This window comes from Lemur catta, chromosome 21 (genome assembly GCF_020740605.2).
Source record: "Lemur catta isolate mLemCat1 chromosome 21, mLemCat1.pri, whole genome shotgun sequence".
In the NCBI taxonomy this organism is placed as follows: Eukaryota; Metazoa; Chordata; class Mammalia; order Primates; family Lemuridae; genus Lemur; species Lemur catta.
In genome coordinates this window covers 28077641-28104568 of record NC_059148.1, presented here as the reverse complement: position 1 = coordinate 28104568, position 26928 = coordinate 28077641, and the positions used below count along the sequence as shown (strand labels likewise).

The 26928-nt window shown below is 43.3% G+C and overlaps 2 protein-coding genes and 1 non-coding gene across 4 annotated transcripts in view; all 3 read right to left on the bottom strand.

Annotated features, from left to right (window-relative positions):
• ATP6V0A2 (ATPase H+ transporting V0 subunit a2) overlaps positions 1-2059 on the bottom strand; it is a 28703-nt gene extending 26644 nt beyond the window's left edge. The window contains exon 1 of one of the 2 annotated variants that reach the window (XR_006730746.1): positions 1698-2034. Coding sequence is in view for 1 of the 2 variants with exons in the window: in XM_045534986.1 (XP_045390942.1) it covers positions 1698-1814 (117 nt within the window). In the remaining variant the exon portion in view is untranslated. Of the gene's footprint in view, positions 1-1697 lie in introns of both variants that reach the window. The other variant, XM_045534986.1, reaches the window with a different exon arrangement.
• Positions 2060-4596: 2537 nt separating this feature from the next.
• TCTN2 (tectonic family member 2) lies at positions 4597-25708 on the bottom strand. Its single transcript, XM_045534985.1, has 18 exons — positions 25571-25708; positions 25334-25444; positions 24828-24916; positions 23786-23981; positions 20747-20847; positions 18983-19179; positions 18389-18515; positions 17449-17593; positions 16330-16395; positions 14944-15078; positions 14620-14697; positions 12184-12264; positions 11485-11596; positions 9708-9814; positions 6850-7006; positions 5288-5413; positions 5063-5151; positions 4597-4797 (listed from the first exon to the last, which is right to left on the bottom strand). The coding sequence occupies exons 1-18, from the start codon at positions 25650-25652 to the stop codon at positions 4679-4681; spliced, it is 2118 nt and encodes a 705-aa protein (XP_045390941.1). The 5' UTR covers positions 25653-25708; the 3' UTR covers positions 4597-4678.
• LOC123626309 lies at positions 8864-8971 on the bottom strand. The gene has a single exon (XR_006730797.1). It is a non-coding gene; the product is annotated as a U6 spliceosomal RNA (small nuclear RNA).
• Positions 25709-26928: the final 1220 nt, after the last annotated feature.

Below are 26928 nucleotides of genomic sequence, written 5' to 3'. Positions count from 1 at the left end.
TCAGATGTGACAATACTTTCTGCACTGGCACCTAGGATGCTGACAGTCAGCCTTAGTTTTATTTTCCTTTTGGAAAAAGACGAACAGCACTTTATTTTTTTTTTCACTGACTTTTAGTTAGAAAGGATCCTAAGTATACTCTACAACCTAATGTAATGGCACTTAACAAAACTTGAATCTCCCTGGTGATGAGAGCATTTGCTTAAATCTGCCACTGAAGTGTGGTAAGTATCTTGGCTTGAGTACAAACAGGATGGAACAAATACACCTGTTACAAAGAAAGGAGCCTGTTTCACTTGCACCTGTGGCCTGAGTCCTTCGGGTGCTCCTCAGGGGTCGGTGGAGCCCCTGCCTGGTGAGTGGGTGCCATAAGCTGAAATCCAAGTAACTCCAGGAACCAGGAGGAGCACTGCACCTGACCTGTACCCGAGTTTCTCCATGACCTCGACTTCGCAATCGCCTCGTGGGGCCAACCAAACATCACCGATGTGACATCTGAAATAGGGCTGTTCCTTTCTGAAATTAAAGACCCCTCAGAAAGACAAGGGGAAACAGCCAAGAAATGAAAGTGGTGGCCAGGAAAGAAAATCTTTGCCTGAGTGAATTTCCATTCAGTAAGTATTAGGTCCTGCTTAATAGTCTCCCATTCACACCCTGTTCTTTTCCTCAGAGCACTTATCACAGCTCATACTCAGTGTGTTTACTCTGCCTCCTCCCAGACGGTGAGCTCCAGGAACACAGGGACTTTTCCTCGCTCACCACTGGGTCCCCATGCACCAGAAACAATGCCTGAACACAGCAGGCACTCAATAAAACCTTGTTCATTCATTCAACAAATGCCTATGAATGCCAAGAAATGCCAGGCACGGTGACAAGTCTAGGGGAATCAGGAGTGAACAAGTCAGGCAAGGCCCTTGCCCTGCGAGGCTGACTGACAGTCCATGGTGGAGACGAACAATAAACAAGGAGATGGATATACAGACGCGAGTGTCTATTATCACACGCTGGGAGACAGCTCCGGTTCAACAAATAATGACTGTGCCTCCAGTCCTTAGACAATGGCATGTCCCTCACTACACACCAGTGAAGAAGACAGACGAAAACCCCCCTTCGCAAGGAGTTTACCCCCAGCTCAGGCTCTGTCTATACTCTCCCTGTTCCCTCCACCACCGACCCTCTTTCCCCAGATCTTCCCACGGCCGGCACCTTCCCACGCGGGTCTCGGCCGCAACACCACCTCCTCCGAGAGGCTTTCCTTGACCACCTCCTCCAAAACACCTCCCACCCAAATCACCATCATACCACACCGTTTTATTTTCATCATAGCAAACATTTTCTGGTTTACGCATCTATCTACTTCGTGTCCCGCCCCCCGCCAGCCCCGTAAGTTCCAAAAGGACAACAAGAGGCCTTTATCGGACCCGTCCTCCCCAGGCATTTGACGAGCCCCAGCCCAAGCTGACGAAGACCGCACGGAGGCGATCCCAACTAGCTCGGGCTGAGCCGCCGCGGCCCAGACGTCCGGCGACCCCGGGGCCAGCCCCCCGCCGGGCGGAAGCTCTGTCCGGTAGGCTGGGGCCTCAGCTTCCCCGCCTGGGAATCGGGGGCAGGGGCGGCCCCTCCCCGGGCGCTCGCCGCAGCAAGGCCCGAGCGCGGCGGGAGGTGAGGGCGGCCCGCGTCTCCCGGGAGACACTCACGTCTCGGAACTGCACCAGGCCCCTCTCGCCCAGGGCGCTGAGGCACTCGTAGGCTGTGCCCGACTGCAGGAAGAGCTGCGCCAGGCACATGGTCTCGCTCCGGAACAGCGACCCCATGGCGGGCTGGCCCGCGCCGCGGAGGGGCTCGAGGGGAGCGGCGCTCCGAGCCGCGCGGGCCCGCAGTCAGCCGGGGCGGCCCGGGCCTCGGGCTCTTCCTGCGGCCTGGCCGCGGCCCCGCACCATGGGGACCCGAGCTGCAGCGGCTGTCCGGGGTCCTGCCACCGCGGCCGCCGCTACCGCCGCTGCCGCCGCCACCAGAGAAGCCCCGCCCCCGAGCTGCGGCCGGTTCCGGTTCCGCCCCCGCGCCCCGCCCCCCGCCGGCCGACCAATGGGTGCCCGGGGTTGCGGCCGCAAGCCGCGGAGGCCGGGCCAACCGGCGCAAACCCGGCGGTCGGGGCGGCTGCTGTCCGCGCTCAGCCCGTGCCCGCGGGGAAAGCCGCTCGCTGGGCTTTGTGCAGCTGTCGAAGAGGCGCCTTCCCGAGTCCACATGCCGTGGAGTTCACCCGTTCCAGGTGCACAGTGGCGTGATTCTCAGGGAAGGTACAGAGTGTGCAGCCATCACCACGATCCCATTTCCAACATTCCCCATCGACCCCAGAAAGAGTCCTCCTGCGCGGATGCGGTCTCCCCTTGCCACGAGCCGGCCCAGCCCGGCGACCACCGAACGACGTTGTCTCGACAGTCGCCACCTGCAGACTCGTCCCGCCGACGGCCTGCCCAGCACCGGGTGCGCACCTGGCCTCTGCCGGGAGCACCCTCCCCGGCCGACCTCCCCAAGCCGGCGCCTGCCAGTCTCCCTAGAGAGGCGGCCCGACCTCCCCACCACCGTTTTCTTTCCTTCGCACCACCGGCCACCATCTGAAACCTGGTCTGCGTGCTTAGTGCCAGCCTTCCCACTAGGATGTAAGCTCTGCTAGAGCAGGGACTTGGTCTCGGGCACCGTAGGGCCTCCAGGGCCGTGCGCGTAGCAGGCCACTCAATACGAGTTCTTGAATGCATACATGAATGTATACACTTAGAAAGTGAAAACCATATGGTGTGCACCCCAGATCCCGTTTTCCTGACAAAGTGAGTTTTCCCTCCTTTAAGTACAAAAGGCATCCTGACAAAGCCCACAAAAGCAGGCTAAATTACCTGTCATTTAGAAATTTTAAGTTAATTTTCCAAAAATATCTTAAATCCAAAGCTAGTTACATTAGCTGCCATTGAAACACTTTCTGAATCACTGCAGGTAATCAATGGGTATTTCCTTTTCTTTGACAAAAGACAACCTTCAGCTCCTTCTATAGGGTGTAATCACTTCAGCCTACAGAGATCCAAATCAAAGAAAGAAGCAGAAGAGGGAGGACGCCAGTGTTTCCTCCAATACAACACAAACGGTGCTACTTGGGAGAGAGAAAAATCTGTCGTTAGTTATATGTTTAATATTTATTAGGAAAGATACAAGTTCAGACACATAGTGTTATAAATATTGGTTAATTTGGTAATTTCATTTAAAGAAAAGTTTAAACAACAGTATAGGTGATGCTAAGACACAGTAAGAATTGTGAAGGTGAGGCCAGGCATGGTGGCTCACACCTGTAATCCCAGCACTTTGGGAGGCCAAGGTGGGAGGATTCCTTGAGGCCGGGAGTTCAAGACCAGCCTAAGCAACACAGTGAGACCCTGTCTCTACAAAAAAAAAAAAGAATTTTAAATAATAAAAAAGTATTGTGAAGGTGAATTCAAATGGCTGAAGTTTGGACAAAAATCAACCCAGACCCCACCCCCTCAGTTCAGGATTGACCCAGACTCCTAAATCAGCCCTACCTTGGGGTTGGGTGAAAGCCCACCACCATCACAGAACAGATGCTGAAACTGACAGGGTTTCCATCTAGTAGACAATCATGATCTGTGCCTGATTGATTTATCTCCCTATTTAAAAATGAACTTAAGAGTGGAAGGAAGATTTGAAGCCCCCTGGACAACTCTGCAATGAAGATACAACAACATATCTTATGTGGTGCTGAAACATCAGCAGGCACTAAATTCAGGGTCTGCCTATGCTAAATGCAGTCTTGGCATATGTTTTCAGGGGCTTACACGTACGTACCCCTGGTTTTCTTTTACTTTACCCCGTATATTATTTTCCCTTCCCCAATCCCCACATCTTTCCTTATCAATTATTGTGTGCTTTTGCGCTGTATGCATTCTTAAGGCTTTATGCATTTCTTAATCCTTTCTTGGAATACAGGAAACTAATCAACACAAGTATATACAAAATTAAAGAAAAGATTAGCTCTTTCTGGTATAAGTAAAACTCCTATGACTTTAGTAATTTGTGAGAAGCTAAAATTTTTAACATTTATTTACCGAGTAGATCCTCTCATGCATTTTACTCAGTCCAGTGCAGTGATAAGAATGTTCACTGTAAAAAAACAAAAAAAAGAAAAAAAAAAAACAGTGTTCATTCGGCATTGTTTTGAACATCTGGATAGCTACATACGTGAATTAAACTCAGAGCACTTAATAAAAATTGTCTACAAAAATAAAACCTTTTGGCAGGGCGTGGTGACTCACGCCCATAATCCTAGCACTCTGAGAGACCAAGGCAAGAAGATCGCTTGAGGTCAGGAGTTCAAGACCAGCCTGAACAAGAGTGAGACCCCATCTCTACTAAAAATAGAAATAATTAGCCAGGTTTGGTGGCTCTTGCCTGTAGGCCCATCCTCGGGAGGCTGAGGCAGGAGGATCGCTTGAGGGCAGGAGTCTGAGGTTACAGTGAGCTATGATGAGGCCCCTGCACTCTAGTCCAGAAGACAGAGTGAGACCCTGTCTCAAAACAAAAACAAACAAAATAAAAAAAAAACTTTCATTTATTAAAATTTTACAAAGAGGCACATAGGACTATACCAAATCACAGAAGTAAGGGTCTATAGCCTCTAAGAAGTCAGACTCCAAGCTTGGAACATTCTGATCCAGGGGTTGCTGAGGAGCACAGCCAGCATGAGGCACAATACCAACAGTAAGCCTTTGGCAACACGCTGAGGATACGGCTCCCCTGAAAAACAATGAATAAAATTAAGCAACATTATTTCTTAACTCTTTTTGTAACTATGTAGGTAGAATAAAGCCAAAAATATTAATAGTGACAATTTCTAAGTGGCAATGTTAAAAGTAAATTTTTCTTCTTTTTAAAACTTTTCTTCTGTGTGATGGGAAAAAATTTTCTATACGTTTTAAGTTTTCTGTGATATTTATACATTTTTTTTAAATGTTTCTAACTGATATAACATACCTGATAACAGAAATCTGTCTTACCCTACCTTGATAATACTGGGTCAATGGATACAGAAGTTGCGGCCAACACACCTCATTTCTGTTACAGTCATACTCTGTAAAATTGACCTGGAATCTGCAAAACATTTTAGAAGGTTACAAAAACTACAAGTGAAAAGCATCAGAACTTGACTAAAGGAATAAATTTCCTATTTTCTAATATATATTTTTCTGCTTCCTAATAATGTCAACCAGGGCAGCAACTGGAGTACCTTGTCAGGGGGCGGGGTAGCTGTGCAGGTACTTTAATAAACTGGACTGACGCGCCGATAGGGAAAAGGTCGGTCTTGTTCTCACAGGCAAGCCCACACTGGTACTGCCAGTGCACCGAGGAGAACCTAGGAGGAAAAGACTATCAAGCTACACAGCCACCATTCACTCCTGTTCTACTAAGACCACCAGGTAACAGATACAACGAGGATACAAACTGAGGTTCTCTTAAGTTTTAAATTCTACCTGTGCTTTTTTATTCTTTGTATTATGTGAATTTTTACATATAGACACAAGGAGAGAGAAGAGTATTGTATAATAAATCTTCCAGGACCTACCACCCAGCTGTAATTGCCAGTATGTTGCCAGTCAGGTGCTATTAAAGGTAACTTGTTCCATCACTCTTTTGTCTTAATCTAATAATAATAAAAACAATGGCTAACCATTTACTGAGGGCTTTCCATGTTGTAGGCACAGAACTAAGGTATTAGACTTTATACACACCATCCTGTGGAATCCTCCAAACAGTACTACCGAGGTGAGTTTGGTGGTTAACATCTGTTATTTCTGCCTACGCAGCAACCCCTCTCCTGTCTTCTGGTAATTGTACCCCAGTTTTCCAATGGGGAACTGTCACTCCCCACTCTCAGTTCAGTGGACCACAGGGACTAGCCTGAATCTAGGGGTGGGCCCATCACCTGAGTCTAGCCAGTGACAGCTGTCTACTGAACCGGCTGTAGTGATTGGTTCAGAAAGGAGCACGTGACCCAAACTGAACCAATAAAATTCTGCCCAGATCCTTTCTGAGAAAGATGAGGAAAGAGGTGTTCTCTCCCCACTGGATTTAGTAAAGTGATGGAAGCCTGGAATTGCTGGTGTTCATCTTTGCCATCTCTTGAGGAGAACCTCCCTGAGGATTAAGCCAACACAAAGGGAAGAGGAGCTAAGAGAGGAAGAGAAAAAGATTCCTGACCCCATCAGAACCATGAACCATGAACTAGCTGTATGTGAATTTTTCTTAACTTGAACCAATGAACTCCCTTTTTTGCTTAAGTCAGTATGAACTGGGACCCTGTCACTTAAAACTGATAGCGGCATGGTACATAAATGTATGATCACCATTTTACAGATGAGGAAACTGCAGCTCAGAAGAGATTAAGTAATTGCCCAATGTCACACAGTTCATAAGAGGGAGAGCCATGAGTTGAACCTGCCTGTCTGCTGCCAATGTCTCCAGCCGCTGCGTGATAGTCTTTGATCAGCATGCCAATCACATCCGTGGATTTCAAAATATGCTCAGTGCTAAGCAGCCCTTTATTCACTTTTGTACTCCCTAAAATACCTTACAGCATCTCTTACCCAAAGCTTCATAAATACTTGTGAGAATAAGCTTCCACTATAAACACAGTTTATATACATTTCATATGTATATATAATCATAATACTAATAATTGCAACTTGTAAATAAACAATCAGAATCTAAATTAGCATTTCCCTCTTTGTTGGCACATCCTCAACTTTACTGACACTCTCTAAGCTACACTTTTCCAAGATGTGATCATACCTTGTCTCTACGCCAAGTATCTCCTGCTGAGTAATCCCTTCCACCAAGCCAGCGTCCGAGACGAGGATGCGGATATGCAGCTGAGCAGGAACATCCGGACAGATGCCGTTCACGCTGCTAACAGGCAGGTCTGCCCCTGTATCAGGGGCATCTACATCTATAGAAATGTTAAGTTATGCATTTTTGAAAAAATAATAAGTTTTCCTACAATGGCATGAGACCCCAAAAATGGGAAATAATATTAGAAAGCACATTAATGAGACTTTAAGCTCCCATAGGCTCTAGTTGCTTGTCACTCCATAACTGTGTTACCCTCTTGAAGCCTACAAGGCATATAGGCTGGTGCTAATTAACCAAAGTTGTACTTAAGATGTTTCCTTGTGTGTTAAATCACACTAGGAATTTTAAAAGTCCTGGAACTTTAAAAAGCCCTGACCCATATAATAAAACCATAAATCATGATTCAGTTTCCAGACTCCCCATTGAAATCCACCCAGCCTTTTAATAGAAAATATATAATTGCAGTAAAATGCCAAAAGTTATCCCATGCAATTGTGGTTCTAGCAAAAACGGTATAAGACATTTAAAAAATCCATACTAACAACTTCAATTAGTATGGATTAGACAGCTAAAAAGTAATTTCCTAATGTGTTGCCAGAGCAGTAATACAACTGGAAGAGAATAAAATTGAATGAGAAACTAATTTTCATTTATCTTGAAAACTGGCACTCAGGGGAAAAACCAGCAAAGTCAATGACAAGAGGTAGGGGCAGGGTCTGTCACCACTCTGGAGGGGTTTCTTTGCTCCTTCAGGGATTCTGAAGGTCAGTGACACTGTCTTCACAACATCTAATTTCCTCATACATGTGTCAACATCACTTCTCTTCTGTTTATTAACCAGGATCAGGGTTGCTTTTTGGCACAGACATGAAATGGAAGCTAACCTCTTCCACCTTGAAGGGAACACAATGTCATCACTTCTCTGATTTTGTACCTAACCAGCCTGGGCTCTGTCTGGAAATTTTCCATACTGCTTACTTCTCGAGTGCTTTGACTCACTCCTTCCCTCCATCCCTCAGGGGTCATTCCACAGGCCATCTAGCTGGCCTGGATGGCAGAGCCCAGGGCTTAATAAGCCTGACCTCTGGGTTCTGTTTGCAAAGAAGGCTCTAACTCTGGGCCTGGTGTCTTGGGCATGGGCTGGATCGGCAGATGAGAACCCCATGGCCAACACAACCCCTCCGTGAGTCAGAGAGTGGACCTATCACGCAATCCATGAACACCCAAGGGGGATGGGGGGGTCCTTTCTTTTCTTTTCTCTTCCTTCCTCCCAGCCTTCCACACTCCCTTCCTTCTTTCCCTCCCAGCTTTGAGATACAATTCACACACCATGCAGTCCACCCATTTAAAGTATACAATTAAGTAGTTTTGAATATATTCAGAGTTGTGCAACCATGACCAGGTTTGATTTTAGAACATTTTATCACCCCATAAAGAAACCCTACACCCATGATAGTTGCTCCCCATTTTCTCCCAATACCTACAGCCCCTGACACCCACTAAGCCGCTTTCTGCCTCTATCCATTTGCCCACACTGGACATTGCACATAAACGGAGTCATATAATACGTGGTCTTCTGTTTCTTTTTTATTTTATTTTGTTTATCTTAAATATGGAATACTAGGCCGGGCGCGGTGGCTCACGCCTGTAATCCTAGCTCTGGGAGGCCGAGGCGGGTGGATCGCTCTAGGTCAGGAGTTCGACACCAGCCTGAGCAAGAGTGAGACCCCGTCTCTACTAAAAATAGAAAGAAATTATCTGGCCAACTAAAAATATATATACAAAAAAATTAGCCGGGCATGGTGGCTCATGCCTGTAGTCCCAGCTACTCGGGAGGCTGAGGCAGTAGGATCGCTTAAGCCCAGGAGTCTGAGGTTGCTGTGAGCTAGGCTGATGCCACGGCACTCACTCTAGCCCGGGCAACAAAGTGAGACTCTGTCTCAAAAAAAAAAAAAAAAAAATGGAATACTTCATAAATTTGCATGTCATCCTTGTGCAGGGGCCATGCTAATCTTCCCTGTATTGTTCCAATTTGAGTTCTACGTGCTGCTAAAGCAAGCACAATATGTGGTCTTTTGTGTCTGGCTTCTTTCACTTAGCACAATGTTTTCAATCACTTCCTTTTAAGTTAACAAAATTGCTTTTATAAATTACAAAGTCAATTCTCAAATGCCTGTATTGCTGGTAATCAAAAATAGCAAGGCAAACTGAAGTGCACTAAAAATCTTCAAACCCTATTTGGACTTTTGGATTTTCTTTTTTTCTTTATTTATTTTTTTTAGAGATAATGATCTTGCTCTGTCTCCCAGGCTGGAGGGCAGTGGCTCAATCATAGCTCACTGCAGTCTCAAACTCCTGGGCTCAGCAATCCTCCTGTATCAGCTTCCTGAGTAGCTAAGACGACAGGTACACACCACTATACCCAGCTAAGTTTTTAAAAAAATTTTTTGGAGAAGGGATCTTGCTATGTTGCCCAGCCTGGTAACCAACTCCTAGCCTCAAGCTACCCTCCCACCTCGGCCTCCCAAAGCACTGGGATTAAAGGTATGAGCCATTACACCAGCCTGGACTTTATTTTATAAAGATTGTTAGCTCATCAAATGACTGGGCAATTGAACCCATGTAAATTTCCTCTTAAAAAACAAAAAAAAACCATCATGAATAAGAGAAGAAAGATGTGAAGAGCCTCCTGCCACGACAAAGAAAGATGACCTATTGGGTCAAGCTCTAATGCTAAACCACACTTGGTAGTCATAGCAACCAAGTCACACACCTTATTGTAAGCAGCTTTGACTTACGTATTATCTCGAGCCAGCCATCACCAAGGTCACTGTAATTGGAGTTGCCTCTCATTGCAACATGAGTCGCTTTTATTAATGAACCAAGTCTTTCAACAGCTTTCTCCCTGCAAGAGAGTGAGATATTTCTCAGCTCAGGACCAGCAGGCCCTGTCCTGAAGTCCTTTCCAATAAATGTCCAGCCTGTGCTTGCCAAGCGCCTACATAAAAAACTGCCAGAGGAACTGGCATTAAAAACTGGCTGGACATCATTCTTCCCTTCGATGGCCTTCCCAGGACGACCCCAAGCAGCTAGGGGAGGACACACAGAAGCAATCTTTTACTTTGGACTTAAAATGTTAGCAACTTACATGGGTATCATGTGGTTTACAGACTCCACTGAGCGTCACCAAACCTGGGAGGTGGTTAGGTCACATATCAAGTTACCAGGATAAATTCATGGGCCAGAGTGATCCAACAGTAAAAGGAACCTACAGTATTTCTAGCTAGAATTTTGAGTCATAAAATTAAGTGAAGTTTAAGAACTGGGACTCAGTGTCCCTCCTTTCCAGTAATGTCACTGGAGGGCACAAATCCGAACCGCAGGAGAAGGACAGTGAACTCGGGCCTCATAACCTGTGGTCCGACCTGCTGCCGATGGCCAGAGCAGGTAAATCCCCAGAGACAGACGCAGATCAGTTGCTGACAGGCTGGGATGAGGAGGAAATGCAGAGTAACTGCTCAATAGGCTTCCTTTCTTGGTGATGAAAATGTTTAGAATTACAAAAGTAGAAGAGGTGGTGGTTGCACAACATTATGAATATGCACTAAATGCTACTGAATTGTTCACTTTAAAAAACTAATTATGTTATGTGAATTTTTTTCTTTCTTTATCCTTTTTTTGTTTTATATTTTGTGCTTTTTTACATTTTTCTGTCTTGTATTTTTTTATTTTTTCCCTGCCCTTGCTATCTGATATTATGTGAATTTCATCTAAATTTTTTTTTCCCCAGACAGGGTCTCGCTCTAGCTAGAGTGCAGTGGCATCATCATAGCTCACTGCAACCTCACACTCCTGAGCTCGAGCGATCCTCTTGCCTCAGCCTCCCGAGTAGCTGGGAATACAAGCACTGGGCTACTTTTTCTATTTTTAGTAGAGATGGGATCTTGCTCTTGCTCAGGCTGGTCTCGAACTCCTGAGCTCAAGCAATTCTCCCACCTTAGCCTCCCAGAGTGCTGGGATTATAGGCGTGAGCCACTGCACCCAGCCACTTTCACCTAAATTTTAAATAAAAGAATGCATAAGCATATCCATAATATACTTTCCAAATGCCACCCATACAATTAAGTGGAAAGTTCTTCTTTCATACCATGTAACAGGGCTTATATATTCTTCAAATACTAATCACACCAATTATATCTTGCTCTGGCCCTTTTCACAGCTCTAGAGTATGAGGTTCCAATGATCTAAACAAACTTGGGCAGAGGAATTTCCTTAAAAAATATGGATGAAATTACTTTAGTCCCAAGAAAGAAGCTTTTAGATTGATGATGAGATCAACTCTAAATTGTATTGCAAGTTTATATTTATTCATTATTCACTATCACTTTTGCAGGATTTTTTTCCTTTTTTTCCCACATACATCAGACAAATGGTAAATCTCTTCATGATTGACTTTTACAAGTTTTAATTTAAACTCTAATTTTTCATATTCATGTTGTCTTTAACATTCATGTAGTGAATTAATTTTAAGCAAACCATTCAAATTGCAGATAAATTCATCAATGAAACACTCACCTGAGCTGAGTACAGTTTTCATTAATCCCAACTTCTAGTAAGCACCCCGATAGTGCATTTTCTCCAAATAAAATGGGTCTGAAAGTTGCTGATGTACACAAACCCCTTCCAGCTATAAAAGAAAAAGATTATCCTCTTATTATTTTTGCTAAATAAAAGTAGAAATTTACTTCAAAGTTTAAAGACAGAAAACAGTAAGTAGAAATAGTTTCCAGTTTTCGAAAACTAAGATCGTTGTTACTCTAATCCTTTCAAAGTGGAACAAGGGCGCCTTCCTGTATCAGAATCCCTGGACCTGATCCGTGCTTTGTTCAGAAGGTGGAATTGAACGCCTCTGGCAGATGCGGTAACTACCACTGATGGAAAGATTTTCCAGAGTTCAGAAAGTAGTTATTCTCATGTCCCCAGTTAGCACCATCTTGGGTTATAGATGACAATGACAAGAGATATCTCAAGATACTCAAACCTCACTAACAACCAGCACTTCAGGTGCAAACATTGGTAGCATTCCTTTAAAAAAAAAAAAAAAAAAAAGCTGTAGAAGCATGAAAAACCACCACTGCCGTTATTTGGCAGGATGTATCTCCCTGCTAAATAAACCAACTGGGTGTTAAAGTAGTTGATCCCTTGATTAAAATACGGTAATACTTCTAGCTCCCGTTTAGCACAGGGCTAATCATAATGCCCAGGCCGGATTACCTGACTGCCAAAGGTGAAAAGTTGTGTCATTATTCGTTCCATTGGCATTTAGGACTCGGACAGGCTTGCCAAGTTGGTAACCTAGAGAAACACAACAAATGAGAATTAGCACCTCTCCTCCTACATTCTAACACAGCAAGTGCCGTCTCATCAAATGATATAAAAGAGAAATGCACAATGAAAGAAAAACACCCTTGAGATAAGGACAGCACCTTCATTCGCTGTTTTGCTTTCCTTTAACAGACACAGACATTCATGTGATTTTTAAAATACATTTTAACACTAAAATCTGGAAGTGATGTTTCCTAATCCACGCCTCATACTCCAGTGATTTGCGTCTTCTCTCAGTTTTCTCTCTCTACATCTCTCTCTCCCTCTTTTCCTCCTGCCTTTAACTTCTCCCTTCCTCTCTCCCTCCTGCAGTAAAGATAGATTTCTTTAATCTTATAAAATGTTTTTAATTTTTAAAATTGTACATACTATTTGTCCATTTTAGCATTTTATTGATAACCATCTACAGTCTTTATTACTTCTTCCTACTTACTTTGTAGTTGAATTGCTCAATTTTCTAAGTTAAAGTGGAAGCTGATAAGGGTAATTTTCTCCTATTATAGGTTTTTTAAAGCTCTAAGTTTCCCTCTAAGCTTTAGCTGCATCTACTTTCATTCATCTGAACATACTTTGTAATTTCCCTTGTAATTTCTTGTTTGATCTATTAATAATATATTTTATTTAGAAGTGGTTGTTTAATTGTCATAAACGTAGAGATTTTAGAGATTCCGTCCTCTTACTGACTTCTAATTTAATTCTCTTAGGATTAAAGAAAAGTGTGTATATTTTTTCAATTTTAAGATCAATGACTTTCACCTTATGACCACCTATGTCTACCCCTATGAATGTTTAATGTGTGCTTGAAATGAATGTGTGTTTTTCAGTTGCTGGATAAAACTGAATACATACATATGTATATGTTAGGTAGATAGCTAGGAGGTCTGGCTGTTCTCGGGACAGGGTGCCCTGCTTTGGTGCTGTCTCAAGCAATTGCTCCACCTGGGAAGAAGGATAAGAGCTGACACTCCATTTTGGCGCTGCCCCACCCCTAATGCTGTCCGGAGCAACTGCTACACCTGGGGAACGAATCTGGGAATTCCCAAGCCCAGGCATGATAGGATTTAGAAAATGACCTAAAGTAACCTAACTGCAATTATTATGCCATTAGCCTGAATCTGCATTGTGGTTCACCCACACCCAGGGGGGCTTTCAGAGAGGGGGCTCATATATGCAGATGGAATTGAGGACACCTATTGGTCATTTGATAACATCCCACACATCCCGAGAGCCCACCCCCAGACTGGGCTAATAAAAGGAAACAATCTGAGAATTAAGAGAGAGAGAGAGAGAGCAAGTCAGTGAGTCGGTCTGTCCGTCTGTCTCTCTACTCGTGGAGACAGACCCATTTTGTTCTACAATAAAGAGCTGCTAGTGTGGGGGGAAAAATCTGAAAATTAAAAAGCAGGCATGAGTCAGTCTTGGATCTCTCGTGCAGAGACACATGAGCAGGCCAGGAACGAACACTTGCTGAATGATCAATACCACCTACCGCAGGAGCCTGTAAAGGAAACTGAAACCAAAGTAACCTTTCAGTGGGTCCATTTTCTAGTAAATCTGTGCAACCTCAAAGTCTGGTGTTAGGTCCTATTCCCATCCATCTCCTATTAATCCAACTTACAGTCTCCAACTTTTTACTATGAAAATGTTTGCATGTACAGAAAAGTTGAAAGTAATACCATGAACGCCAATATAGCCACACCTAGAATCAATCAGTAATCCAAATATCATTTTCACACACCATACTGGCCACATTGCATGTGGCGACTGGCTACCATGTGGGACTGTGCAGTCCCAAGGATCAGGCAGTCTGAGGCAAGGAGCAGGCCAAAGTGAATGAAAGAAACAAGTAGATCCTTCTATACCACAGCTCTACGGAAAAAGAGAAAAAAGAAACAAGTCTATAACACATCAGGGGGTGGTATATTTGCACATAAATACAAAACAGCAAAACAGCACAGGACAGGGCGTTCGGAGACCCCATGCAGTCTCACCATGGATCTCAGGCTAAGAACCCATCATCTGCAGCTCACTATTTCTTAGAAAGCTCATATTACCAACATGTTATACGCAGCATATCTCTCAAAAGAGCAGTACCTAAAGAGAAAGAATGCTTTGCATTTGCAGTAACTTGTTACTAGGTACAACACTCTCTATAAAAAAATTAAGTTGCTATCAGAAAAAGAATACAGTGACACAAAAGAGAATAAAGAAAAATTCAGAGTCACAAACTAAAATTCAAGAGTTACTTAAAGCCATCGTGATAATGCAGGAGTACTGAACTAAAATATGTTTGTAAGATCAATGATTGGTACATACACATCTTACCTGGATTTCCAGATGTTTCCTCTTCATTACCACTGTTATAGCCTAAGAATTTTACTGTAAATCTCTGTGTCATTATTCCTAGAAAATAAAAATATAATATGTACCATTTCACTAGGAAAAGAAATTATCCCCTGTAGTGTTATTTTCTTTACCTTAAAATTGCATTTTGACATGAACAAAAATACTGTCTCTTTGATTAAATCATAAATGCACATAAGAAACAAATCTGACATAGTTTTATATGCTATAATTATGAGAATCTTGAAGAAGGAAAACAAAAACACTTTAAGCTGAAAGCATTCTTGTTACCCTCATCAAAGTTACCTTTCTGGTGGGCATTAATTTCTGCCCAAATAATTTTGACATTTATTCCATGGATTGTCTTATTATTCCATATGAAAATGTAATGTTCTTCCACATTCACACGTTTGGAGGCTGATCCATTATTTAAAAGAATTTCTGCAAATACAAGAATATGTTTATTGGCCAGTCATGGTGGTTCACGACTGTAATTCTAGCACTCTGGGAGGCCGAGGCGGGAGGATCACTTGAGTTCAGGAGTTTGAGACCAGCCTCAGCAAAAGCAAGACCCCGTCTCTACAAAAAATAGAAAGAAATTAGCCGGACAACTAAAAATAGAAAAAATTAGCTGGGCATGGTGGCACATGCCTGAAGTCCCAGCTACTCGGGAGGCTGAGACAGGAGGATCACTTGAGCCCAGGAGTTTGAGGTTACTATGAGCTAGGCTGACGCCACGGCACTCTAGCCTGGGCAACAGAGCGAGACTCTGTCTCAAAAAAAAACAAAAACAAAAACAAAACTGAGAATATGTTAATAAATTAAAGACCCTCTTTGAGCTCAAGTCTATACTGGGTGGTTCTCTTTGCCCAGGTGGCCTTCCCCTCACACCCCACCCCTGCCCATCTCCTCGTGCTAACACAGCACGAGGAAGCCTTCCCTGGCCCCACCAAGCCAGCGTTAGCCGCCTCCTCTATACCATCATGGTACCCTGAGTGGCATTGGGCCCTTTCCTCTCACTTCCTTACCCCAGCACCTGGCTCACAGCTAGATATGGAGCAAAGTGCTGGAGATGAACAATGACAGAGTGTCAGCTCCACAGCCGCAGGGCCTGCTGGCCAGTGCCCTGCTGTACTGTAGGAACTCCACTCACATCTGACGAAGCAACGAATAGACTCGACAATTGTAACACATCAAAAAGAAACACAAATAGTCTCCTTCATTAAAAACAAAAAGTCCTGGTAAGATCAGCCAAATCCCAAATAACTTATTTGCCTTCATCACAATTGCAAATTATCAAAAAAAAAAAAAAGGAAGCAAGAAGTGAAAATGCACTTCTAAAGAATTCTTTAACTATCTGACAAACATTTAAGAAAAGGTTCACAATCAGTGCTTCTTTTGGTGGGTTAAAAAAAAGAAAAGAAAAGAAAAGAAAAGAAAAAGTTCCTAGAACAAGGGACTCATATAATGCAGGACTGTGAAGGCACTGGCTCAAGGTCACGGAAAGTGCTCCAAAGCAAGGCAGGACAGAGAAAGGAACAAATGAAATGCTACTGGGATATCTTTCTAACTGTTGTGAACCTCTTTAAGTTCTTTTAAAAAAATATATTTTACTCTGGGGCTATATGTTACTTATAAGAAATGACATATATATTTCTGTAGAAATTATATAAAAGCGTAACATTAAAATACCTGCATTGGTGATGAATTTGTCTAGGTCAGTTCTTGCCTCATAGATTACTTCTGGTATAACTATGCCTAAAAAGAAACATGAATTAATTCCACAGGACTCCATGGCCTACCATGATCACCGTTACTTACTCAAAGGAAAGCTTATCAACAAATGTGGCGACTGCAACTGTCCTTTGTGCCAACTACAGAACCCTCCCCATTCTTCAAACACCGTCAGTTGGGAATCCCACCCTTCTTAGCATCTAATTATAACTATGGAGGAGAATCCCAAAAGTCAGGGTTGATACTCTGGTGTGTCACTCTCACGTAAGAACAAACATGCAGTACACTGCTGTGTGGGAATGCAAACTGGCACAGCCACTGGAGAAACAGTTTGGTGGGTCCTCAAAAAGTCATATCACCATACGACAGGACAATTCCACTCCTAGGTGTCTGCCCAAGAGAAATAAAAACACACATCCACACAAAAACTTTCACACAAGTGTTCACAGTGGCATTATTTGCAACAGTCAAAAAGTGAACACAATCCACATGTCCATCAACTGATGGACAAACAAAATGTGGTCGGTCTATCCATACAACAGAGTATGAGTCGGCCATAAAAATGAAGTACTGACACACACTACAATGTGGATGAACCTTGGAAACATCATGCTAAACCAAAGAGGACAGACACAGAAGGCCACATTTTGTATGATTCTATCTATATGAAATATCTAGAATAGGCAAATCTATAAAGACAGAAAGTAGATTGGTGGTTTTGGTGGGGAGGGGAGAACGTTGAGTACAAGGGTTCCTTCTGGGGTGATAAAAATCTTCTGGAACTAGACAGAGGTGAGGATGGCACAACACTGGGAATGTACTAAATGTCACTGAGTTGTATACTTTAAAATGGTTAATTTTATGTTATTTGTATTTTACTTCACTTTCAAAAAAAGAACTAACATGCAGTATGCTCTTACGGAACTGATCTTTTTCCAAGGAAAACACTTTCCTCAACTGGCAGTTGAAATATTATTTTATGCTACCTAGTAGAAGTGATTTATTTATAATCTCATGAGACCAGCATTTATCTTAATGCTCAGGCCTGTGTTCTTTTTTCAAAGAAATGTAACGTACGTCTTTCCATAGCGCCACTCTTTATCTTCACATCGAGAACACCATCTTGTTCTTGGTGTATTTCCAAATCAGTAATGCATTTAACATCAAAATTCTGAAGAAATGCCACGGGGGCCTTCTGCACACACTGCCCAGCCAGAGACACCTGACGGTGAGGGGAAAACCCAACAGATTTATGGCCTGTCTTCTGATCATAAAAAATAGATCAGCATCTCTTAAAATTGTTCTTTCTGCACCCTGCTCCTATTGCTGGTCTAGTTTCACAATGGCTAGCATACTGACTAGTTGACCAACTTTGGTAAAACATCTGACTGATCAAGGTCTGGAAGCCACTGGTCAAGAAGTCACAATAAATATTATTTAATAAAAACAAAGAAAATCCCTTGCCCTGCTCTGTTTACTTTGCAGAGACGTGATTATATTCAACTTTATCTTCTCTCCCTCGTGACAACCAGATTTTTTTAATATCGTAAAAACAGAGAAATGGTTTAGACTCTCAAGCTTTCTTCCCACAAATATTTGCTCTTCATAATGTTGAACTCAAAAAAAAAAAAAAAAAGATTTCATATAAAACCTTATAGCCTAAAATTATTTTTCAAATTTCTGGAATATTATATAAAATAATATCTTTATAGCTTACAAGAAATTGGCTATTAAACTAATGGAAGTGAAGAATGATACTTCCATGGAAACTTATAGAAAATCTTTTGGTTTTATTTTGTAAGCTTACAGTGAGATTTAGCAAAGACATGATTAATCTAAAAGTGAATATTTTTTTTTTAAATCTGGAGACCATAAATAGTTACATCCCTGGAAGCCCATAGGAGAAAATAAGTAACTTAGGGAGAGACTCTGAAGAGCAGTATGAGTTAAATTAACAACAGAATAGGAAAAATAAGAGAAGCATCTATTACTAGTATGTTAAAATTGAAATGATTACCTGTGGGATAGTAAAATATGCCTTATCTACAGTCATAATTGGGTCTCCTTGTTTGTAACCAAAGTCTGAAAAGTCTTTTGGATCAATATGCAAATATCCTTCAAAGGAGGAGTCCTGCCTAGGGGAACTGTAGATCAAAAAGAAAGACCATCACCAATACTTTCAGTTACCCTCTGCTGAAACGCAATTCTTCCTTTAAGTTTTTCTTTACTTTTTTGATTACAAAAATGAGAGATAGTTGTAAACTTCCAACAACAGAGAACTGTAAACTACAGAAAGTTAAAAGTCCCCATGAGCCCACCACTCCTGCTACCCTAGAAAAGCACTAGAACTGTTTGCAGTACCAATTCATTTTCATCTCTTCATGTATAAAGTCTTAAGAATGTAAATGAAAACAAAAAGAAATTATTTTCAGTGAGGCTCAATTCTTTCAAATACTTAATGCAAAATAAATTTGCTAACCAAAGTCTAGAATTGCATCTTTGAGGCGTGGGGCCTCTGGCAAGGTGCTGGGGAAAGTGTGACCAGCCTAAGAGAGCCCACCGGAGCTGGAGGACAACGCCCTCTTCCAGACAGCCGCTCCTGCGAACTTACACGGAACCGTGGTAGAAGTAACCGAGGAAGGGCGTGTTGGCAAGGGACGACTGCACGCACAGGAGGGGAAACCACTCCGGGACGGGGCGCGTCCTCCCGGCGGAACAGAGCTGATCAAACAGAGGGTTGACATCTCCTCCAAACACGCCGGGGAAACAGGACCGCCGGAACAGCTCTGTTAACTCGGAGGAGCATTCCTTGAAAGCAAACGCAAAGGGGTAGTGAGACGACAAGAGCTTCCGCTGTGGTGGCGTCACGGTCCCCTGGCAGGGCGATGAACACCAAGGCCAGCGGGACACTACTGGGTCAGTGAGAAACAAATACAATCCCCGTCTCATCTAAAAGTGCTCTGTGTCCACAAAAAGTAAAATAGTTCTAGAATTTCTTTAGCTAATTCCCCAAATAAGCCTCCAAGTCAGGAACTTCAAGCCTTCAAGGGACCCACAGCTTTACTAGGGACATCCTACCTATGTCCCTAGTAAAAAAAAAAAAATGGGAGAAGAAAAGATAGTAAGAATAGACCCCAAATGGGGACTAAATCAGAGTAAACTTCCCTTTCGGACTGTTACCACCGTTCAAACCCCTAGCCCAGAAAAGCCTAAGAACATTCAGAGTTAGGGCAAACAGTCCATATTCCACAAGAACCCTCAAGGCCCTCACTAGATTACGACACAACCCAATTAATGTCATCAGGGAGTGACTTGATTCACGCATTCGCATACTCATCTATATTCCTTTTTTCACAAAGGAGAGAGAGAGCTCCAAGTTCAATTATGTTCTGAATCCCTTATTTATTGAAGGTAGAAAAGTAAATGATCTATTGTTTTAAACAAGAGCAATTCAAATTAAAAATAGATCATGTATAAAGTGATAAGTTGTGGTTATCTGAAGACGTATTTTGACATTTCTATTGATACCTGAATCAGATTTATGATGTGCTTTACTTTTTTAAGTAAATATAATTGTTACATAGTTAAGTATAATCGTTAGCATAAGAGTTACAACATTAATGCAGACCCTAAACTTTCCTTTTCTGTATTGTAAAACCAATCATGACACAGTATACTTAAAAATTTGCTAAGAAGGTAGGTCTTATATTAAGTGCTTTTACCACAAAAGAAAACAACCGAAAAAACCCGAAGGGGGTGGAAGGAAGGAGGGATGGATAAGTGTATGGTATTGATTGTGATGATGGGCTCCTAGGTATATACTTATCTCCAAACACATTAAGTCGTAGACCTTAAGTATCTACAGCTTTTTGTACATCAATTACACCTCAATGAAGTGGTTTAAGAAAATAAATTGGCATTTCCCCAGTGGGGGGAGGAAAAAACTCAACCAAACATAATCGCACTCATCTAGAAATGGGAGTGACTTGAGTACTAGTAAATGTTCTTTTGCATTTCTCATTCCTCTCAAATCTACATAAGAATTAAAAGTATGTATTTGACCTGGGACTAGGTGACGGTTTCTAAGAAATGACACCAGAAGCACAAGTAAAAAAAGAAAAATATTAGATAAATTAGACTTCATCAAATTAAGAAACTTTTGTGCTTCAAAGGACACCAACAAGGAGGACAACCTACGCAATGGGAGAAATTTTCTGCAAGTCATATATTTGATAAGAGACTGGGATCCAGAATGTATAATGAACTCATAATTTAACAAAAAGACAAGCCAATTTAAAAATGGGTGAAGAGTCTAAATAGACATTTCTCCAAAAAAGATAAACACATATCTAATAAGCACCTGAAAAGAACATACCTGGTCACAGCAGCAGCGAACATCACAGGCCCCAGCTGTTAAATTACAAGGACAAGGACCAAGAGGCTGATACACCTGGTTAGGAATAACAGTCACGTTCTCTGAAAAGTACATGTAACAGAAAAGTTCAGCTATGAAACACTCTGACAAAGCATTGTCACATTTTTGACATTCAAAAAAAAAAAGCTGAATCATCATGTTTTATAAATTACCATTATCAAATATTCCACATTGAGGAATGCCTGAAATGAGCTCTGCATAAAACATATCTGAGGCCTGCGCCTGCTACTCCAACAAAACCCAAATATAAGAAAACATGCTTGTTACAATGAACCAAAGAAGTCACAATTGATCTGATCTTGAAGATAATCGATTGACTAAAAGTTACAAATTAGGATAAATGTAACACACTGATTTTATTTTTCAATATGCTGAACAATCCTTTCATAACACACCCAGACCTTAAGCACTTACTCCTTCAAATCCATTACCTTTTCCTAGCAGACAGAACTGAAACCATGGCGACACTGCAGACAGCTTATCTGGAATCCATCGGATCACAAGATCCCATTTAATTATGCTACATGCTCGACCTCAAGACCCCCCACTTGCCATTGTAAATCCAAATCCTCACACCATGATTCTGTTTGGAGTGTAAGGAAGTTAACTAAATCTAAGGCGGAACCCTGAGGCAATTTTAGCTTGTGATAAATCAGCTCCTGGCAGCCAATTCGCAGTGCCTGCCACAAGGCTGGGGCCACTCCAGGCCATTCCCCATACTCAATCCTAGAGATCTTTCTAAAAAATACAAGTTAAGCTGCATTGCTCTTCTGCTAAAACCCATCCACTGGCTCCTGACGCTCCCTGTCTGGGCCAGGTACCCTGCGACCGGGCCCCTGCCCCGCTGTCCCAGGCACCCCCTTCCTGTTCTCCATGCTCTGGCTCCACCATCACCTTTCATGCCCTCCTCCTGGCTCTCCTCTCCGGGGAGAGCCCCTCAGCCCACTCTCCCCTCCACCGTCTGCTTCAGCGCCTCACTGCGAGGCCGTCCCCCGACAGAAAGCATGGCAGGAGCTCCCAGCTAGAGCCAGTGTTCCCCTCGCCGCCCCCCAATAATTACTCCCATTCTCAGCACTGTTTCCTCCTCGGTCTCATTGCGTCTGTTTGGTTACTTATTTTTTAAACTATAAGAGCTTAAGATGGGGATCTTTCCTTTTGTGCTGACTTTGAAACCCAGCCTAGCAAGCTGCCTGGCACACGGTGGCAGCTCCGTCAGTATAAGCTGGCTGGGCTACACAAATTTTGTAAATAGCTTTATTGAGACATAACTCACATACCATACAATTCATCCATTTAGAGTGTAGAATTCAATGGTTTTTGCTATGTTCACCAATGTCTCCAATTGTCACCGCAGTCCCTTTTAGAACAGTTTTGTTACCTCAAAAAGAAACCCCTCCCCCTCCCTACATGCCCCCCCACCGTATATTCACACAGTGGAATATTATTCAGCCATAAAAAGTAATGAAATACTGATAACATGCTACAAAGGGGATGAACCTTGAAAATATTATCTAATAAAAGAAGCCAGACACAAAAGGTCATATATTGTATGGTTCCATTTATGTGAAATATCCAAAATAGGTAAATCCCTGGAGACGGAAAGCAGACTGGTGGTTGCCAAGGGCTGGGGTCGGGGAAGGAATGGGGAGTGAGTGCTCAGTGGGAATGGAGTTTTACTTTGGGGTGATGGAAATGTTTTGGAACTAGATAGAAGTGGTGGCTGAGCCATATTGTGAATGTGCTAAATGCCACTGTGTTGTTGCTTTGAAATGGTTATTTCATGTTATATGAATTTCACCTCAATAACTTTTTAAAAAAAACAGAAGAGTGCTTAGGCCAAGCTTAGCACATATAAAGCATTCAATAAATGCTAACCATTGCTATCAAAAGCATCTACAGCTACTTGGGAGACTGAGGCAGGAGGATCGCTTGAGCCCAGGAGTTTGAGGTTGCAGTGAGCTACAAGGATGCCACTACACTCTACTCAGGGCAACAGAGAGAGACTCTATCTCAAAAAACAAAAAGAAAGAAAAGAAAAAGAAAAAGGGAAGTGGCAGCGAAGGCACTTGAAAGTAACAGACTTTTTTACTAAAGAGGACCACTTCTCCCTCCATCCCAGGTGGCCATAAAGCTGAGATGCCAGAGTTTGCTACAGGGGACAGGGGATATGGTGGCGGCACCTATCACAGTAGAGCCCTGTGGCACATCTAGTTGGAAGCTCTTTTGTTCTTAGAACACTGCCATTATGTGAAAGGGAGAATAACACAAAACCATTTCCTCATGTCAAAAACCGCATATATGTGTGCATAATGATATCTGCTGTGGCACTACAGTATCAAAAGCTAGCAATGATGTAAATTCCATCAGTAAGAGACCGGTCAAATACACAATGGTCTATCCACACAATGGAATACTATGCACCATTAAAAAGAATGAGGTGAACCTACACATATTTATATGTAACCATTGCTAAGTTATATTATTTTTTAAAAGGTACAGAATCATGAACTGTGTTATTAAGTATTACTGTGTGTGTGTGTGAGTGCTTTTTAAAGAAGGGAATACATGCTTCTATAAGGATAAGAAGTTAGCAGGCTGAATCTAGGAAAGGGAGCTGGAAGTCAAAAGCTTTCACTGAAAATCCGTTTTTCTATAAACTCATTCATGAGTTTTTCCTTTCCTTTTTTTTTTTCCATAAGATGGAGTCATGAGAATCAATGCACAGAAATAAATTTCACCTTCTCTCAAAAAGGATTTAAGATGGCTTACAAAGATCCAAACAGTAGAGCAAGATAAATCTTAATTAAATAAAAATACACAATAAAAACTTAAAATAAGAAAACTAAAAAAAAGAAAAGTAAGTTTATGGAGGCCAGACAGACTCAAGAGTGAAGGTGAGCACTTTACCAACCGCAGGCACGTACTTATCACACAGGTAAGTGTGACATGAATGCTTTGACGGTCAAAGACTTCACTTGCCTGAGGCGTTACGGGTCAGAGAAGAGTTGGCGTACATTTCCACCTGGATGAGTAGATGTGCCAAACAGGACGAACTGCGAGACGCTGAAACCAGAAGAGTTTGGAGGAGACACGGGGACTCGGAGACAGAATCTGTCTCATTAGAGGAACACCATTCCAGACCATTCATCAACCTTACTGTCACTTCCAGCACATCCTGAAAGGAAAAGATTGCTGTACTTTTAAAGCGACTCAAAGCGGCATTTATAAGAACACACAATGGAAAACACAATAAAAGCACACACTAGCCTCAGTTCATTTTATAAAAGGAGAACTGTATACAAAGATGATAGAGTTATCTTTAAGTACACTCCATAAATCTGGTAAGATACAATCTCTGATTCCTACTCCTTAATTTAGCATAAAAGCAAACAACTTTTGGATACTTACAGAAAGCTAAACCTAGGTCTGATAAATTAACTTAGTTTGTGTAGCACCTTTTTAGTTTTTTATCCTATAGGCAGATTAAATACACAAAAAAAGTCAATGCAAACAACCCCCACTGATCTCAGAACGACTTTGTAAATGTTCATTCCTAGGGTGCAGGCAGAGTTGATCTTGCTCATCCTTTTATCTCCAGAGTTGATGTCTTGCACATACTAGGCACTCAATAAACACTTATTAAATAGAAGATATTTAATCTCTCCAGGATTGTCTTTACACATGAACTCAGAGTTGGGCAAGATCAGTGGTTATGAAGCTTTTTTGAGTAGCTGACCCATTTGATAATATGATGCTAGCTAGTAAAGCTCTCATCAGAAAAATGCACATACACGCGGAATTTTACATACAATGTCATAGCGTTCACAGACCCCTGCAAATGCATCCAAGGACCCCTAATCATACAGTAAGGGCCCCGTGAGCTGGTTCAAAGTCTATCAGATCCCATAGCCCACAATTTAATGACAGTTCTGAGCGAGGAGAAAACTATACCTTGTCAAATCATGAGAGCACTGCAGAAACCCTAAACATGGGCCTACACGGGTTACAGAGAAGGTTTTACCTGTGGCCTTACTGCACTGGGGGTCACTGTCACACTCCAGTTTTCTGCCTCAGTGGTCAGCCCGACACAAGTTGGAACCGGCAAGACTCCTAGAGAAGAGAAAATCAGAATGCCAGGCACTATTGCCCAGCAGCGAAGGGAGTGCACTAGAGTCAGACTGCCTAATGTCTTTACAAGCCTAGGACGGGGCCCTTTACAAGCCGTGTGACATTGGGCAAGTGACAATCTCTCTGAAATTCAGTTTCTTCGTTTGTCAAATGGAATGAAACGTATTACTATTCTTATTAGGGAAATGAGGCGATGCATAGCCATGATGACTTCAAGCTTTCTCTTACCGAACCTGCCCGTCGGTCCCCTTTGGTCTGCAGCGGCCCCCATCCTTCCTCCCCACCCGACTTTGCAGAGGACAGAGGCGGGGGGCCCGGAGTATGCCACCTCGCCGCGCTCTTGGGCGGCCCGGATCTGGCCGTCCCCACCCTCCCCACGAGAGGGACCGGGCTCTTTACCCGCCTCGTCATGCAGCACGGCCAGGGTCACAGTCACATTCTCGGTGTCTCCGACGACTAGGAACGCGCTGACCGCAGGGCCCGACATTCGGATGAAAGAAGGGACGAAAACTAGGCGGGAAGGAAGGGCACAGGGCGGGGTTAAAGGTGAACTGTCAGTGCCTCGGGGGGGTGTGGCGGCCTCCTGGGAGTCCCCGCAGCCCCGGGCCCGGCAGGTCCCCGCCCCGCCGTACACACCCAGGTCCCCCCACAGAGGCCTCAGGTCGCCCTGCAGAAGGAGGAGGCCCAAAAAGAGAGCGGCCGGCGGCGGAGAGGCCATGCTTGGGCCTCGCGGGCCCAGCACCGCAGAACCGCGCCCGCCTCAGAAGCCGGGAAGCGCCAGGACGCGAAGACGCCGCCGCCGCCCTCCCGCCGCCGCCATCTTCGCAAGCGAGATCCCGGAGCTATGGCAACCACCAATCGGCTGCCGGCCAGGGGGAGCAACTTGTCGTGATTGGGCCAGCGGCAAGAGAGCCCGCCCCGGCCCAGGCCCGAGCCTCCCGGCCCCGCCCACAAGGCCTAGAGCGTTTCTGCGGCTTTTGTGGCTCAAAGTAAGAAGAATCGTGAAAAGGGAGGAATCCGTGTCCAGTTCAAAAATTGGAGTTTCCTCCCACTCGAGAGTTAATGCAGCCACACGGCAGGGGCGAGCCTATAAGCACTGGCTTTTAAACAAGAAGGGTAGGATTCGCGCCTTAATAAACTTCATTTTTATGGGGATTGTTTTGGGAGGGGGGCACAAAAAGGGATGAGGCTGCGGTGCTGTAATTAGGTAGCGCTGTTGGATTGTCTTTATTGTCATTATCCCATTTTTTTGAAGGGTTTTCTCCACCACTCAGAGCTCTCAGCACTCTGAAAGCAGATCCAATCAAAGAACACACAGGAGTTTTGCCCAGCAACAGGACAGATGGGAAAGTATCAGAATTCTGCCTGGAAAAAAATTTGTTTTTCTTATGTCAACAGCCTCAAAGCATTTCAAGCATTGTAATAGCCCGGGGACTGAGAGTTGAGGCTCTGAGATTTTGCCTTCCCTCCACAGATACTCTGTAGCTGCTAAGTGCCCTTGGGCAAGTCACTTAATCTCTCTAAGCTTCAGTTTCCTCATCTATAAAAAAAAGGATAGTAATAGCCTTTCCCTGTTAGGATTGTGTGAGGATTAAGTGAGGTAATATATATCTAATGAGGGTGGACCAATGCCTGGCATACAGCAAGCACTCAATTAATGCTCACTCATTTTGTGAGCTATTGTGTGTCCTTTAGCTGAGAGAACCCATGTACGGTGTTCAGCATACAAATTCCATGTGTGGTGTTGGCTGACAGACAAATGCCAAATAAATGTTTGCCATTATTACTCTCAATGTCCAGTCATATGTTAATCGATCAGCAAATCTAACATTATGAAAGGGTTCTGAAAGTTGAGGCTCTGTAAGGGGCCCTACACTCTTGCAAAATTGTGGGTTGCTCCAGTTGTAACATTAGCATGACACTTTCCCCTGCATCTCGGCTCCTCTCTGGGAAACTGCAAAGTGTTTACCTCTCTAGGTATCTGGGAATAAAAC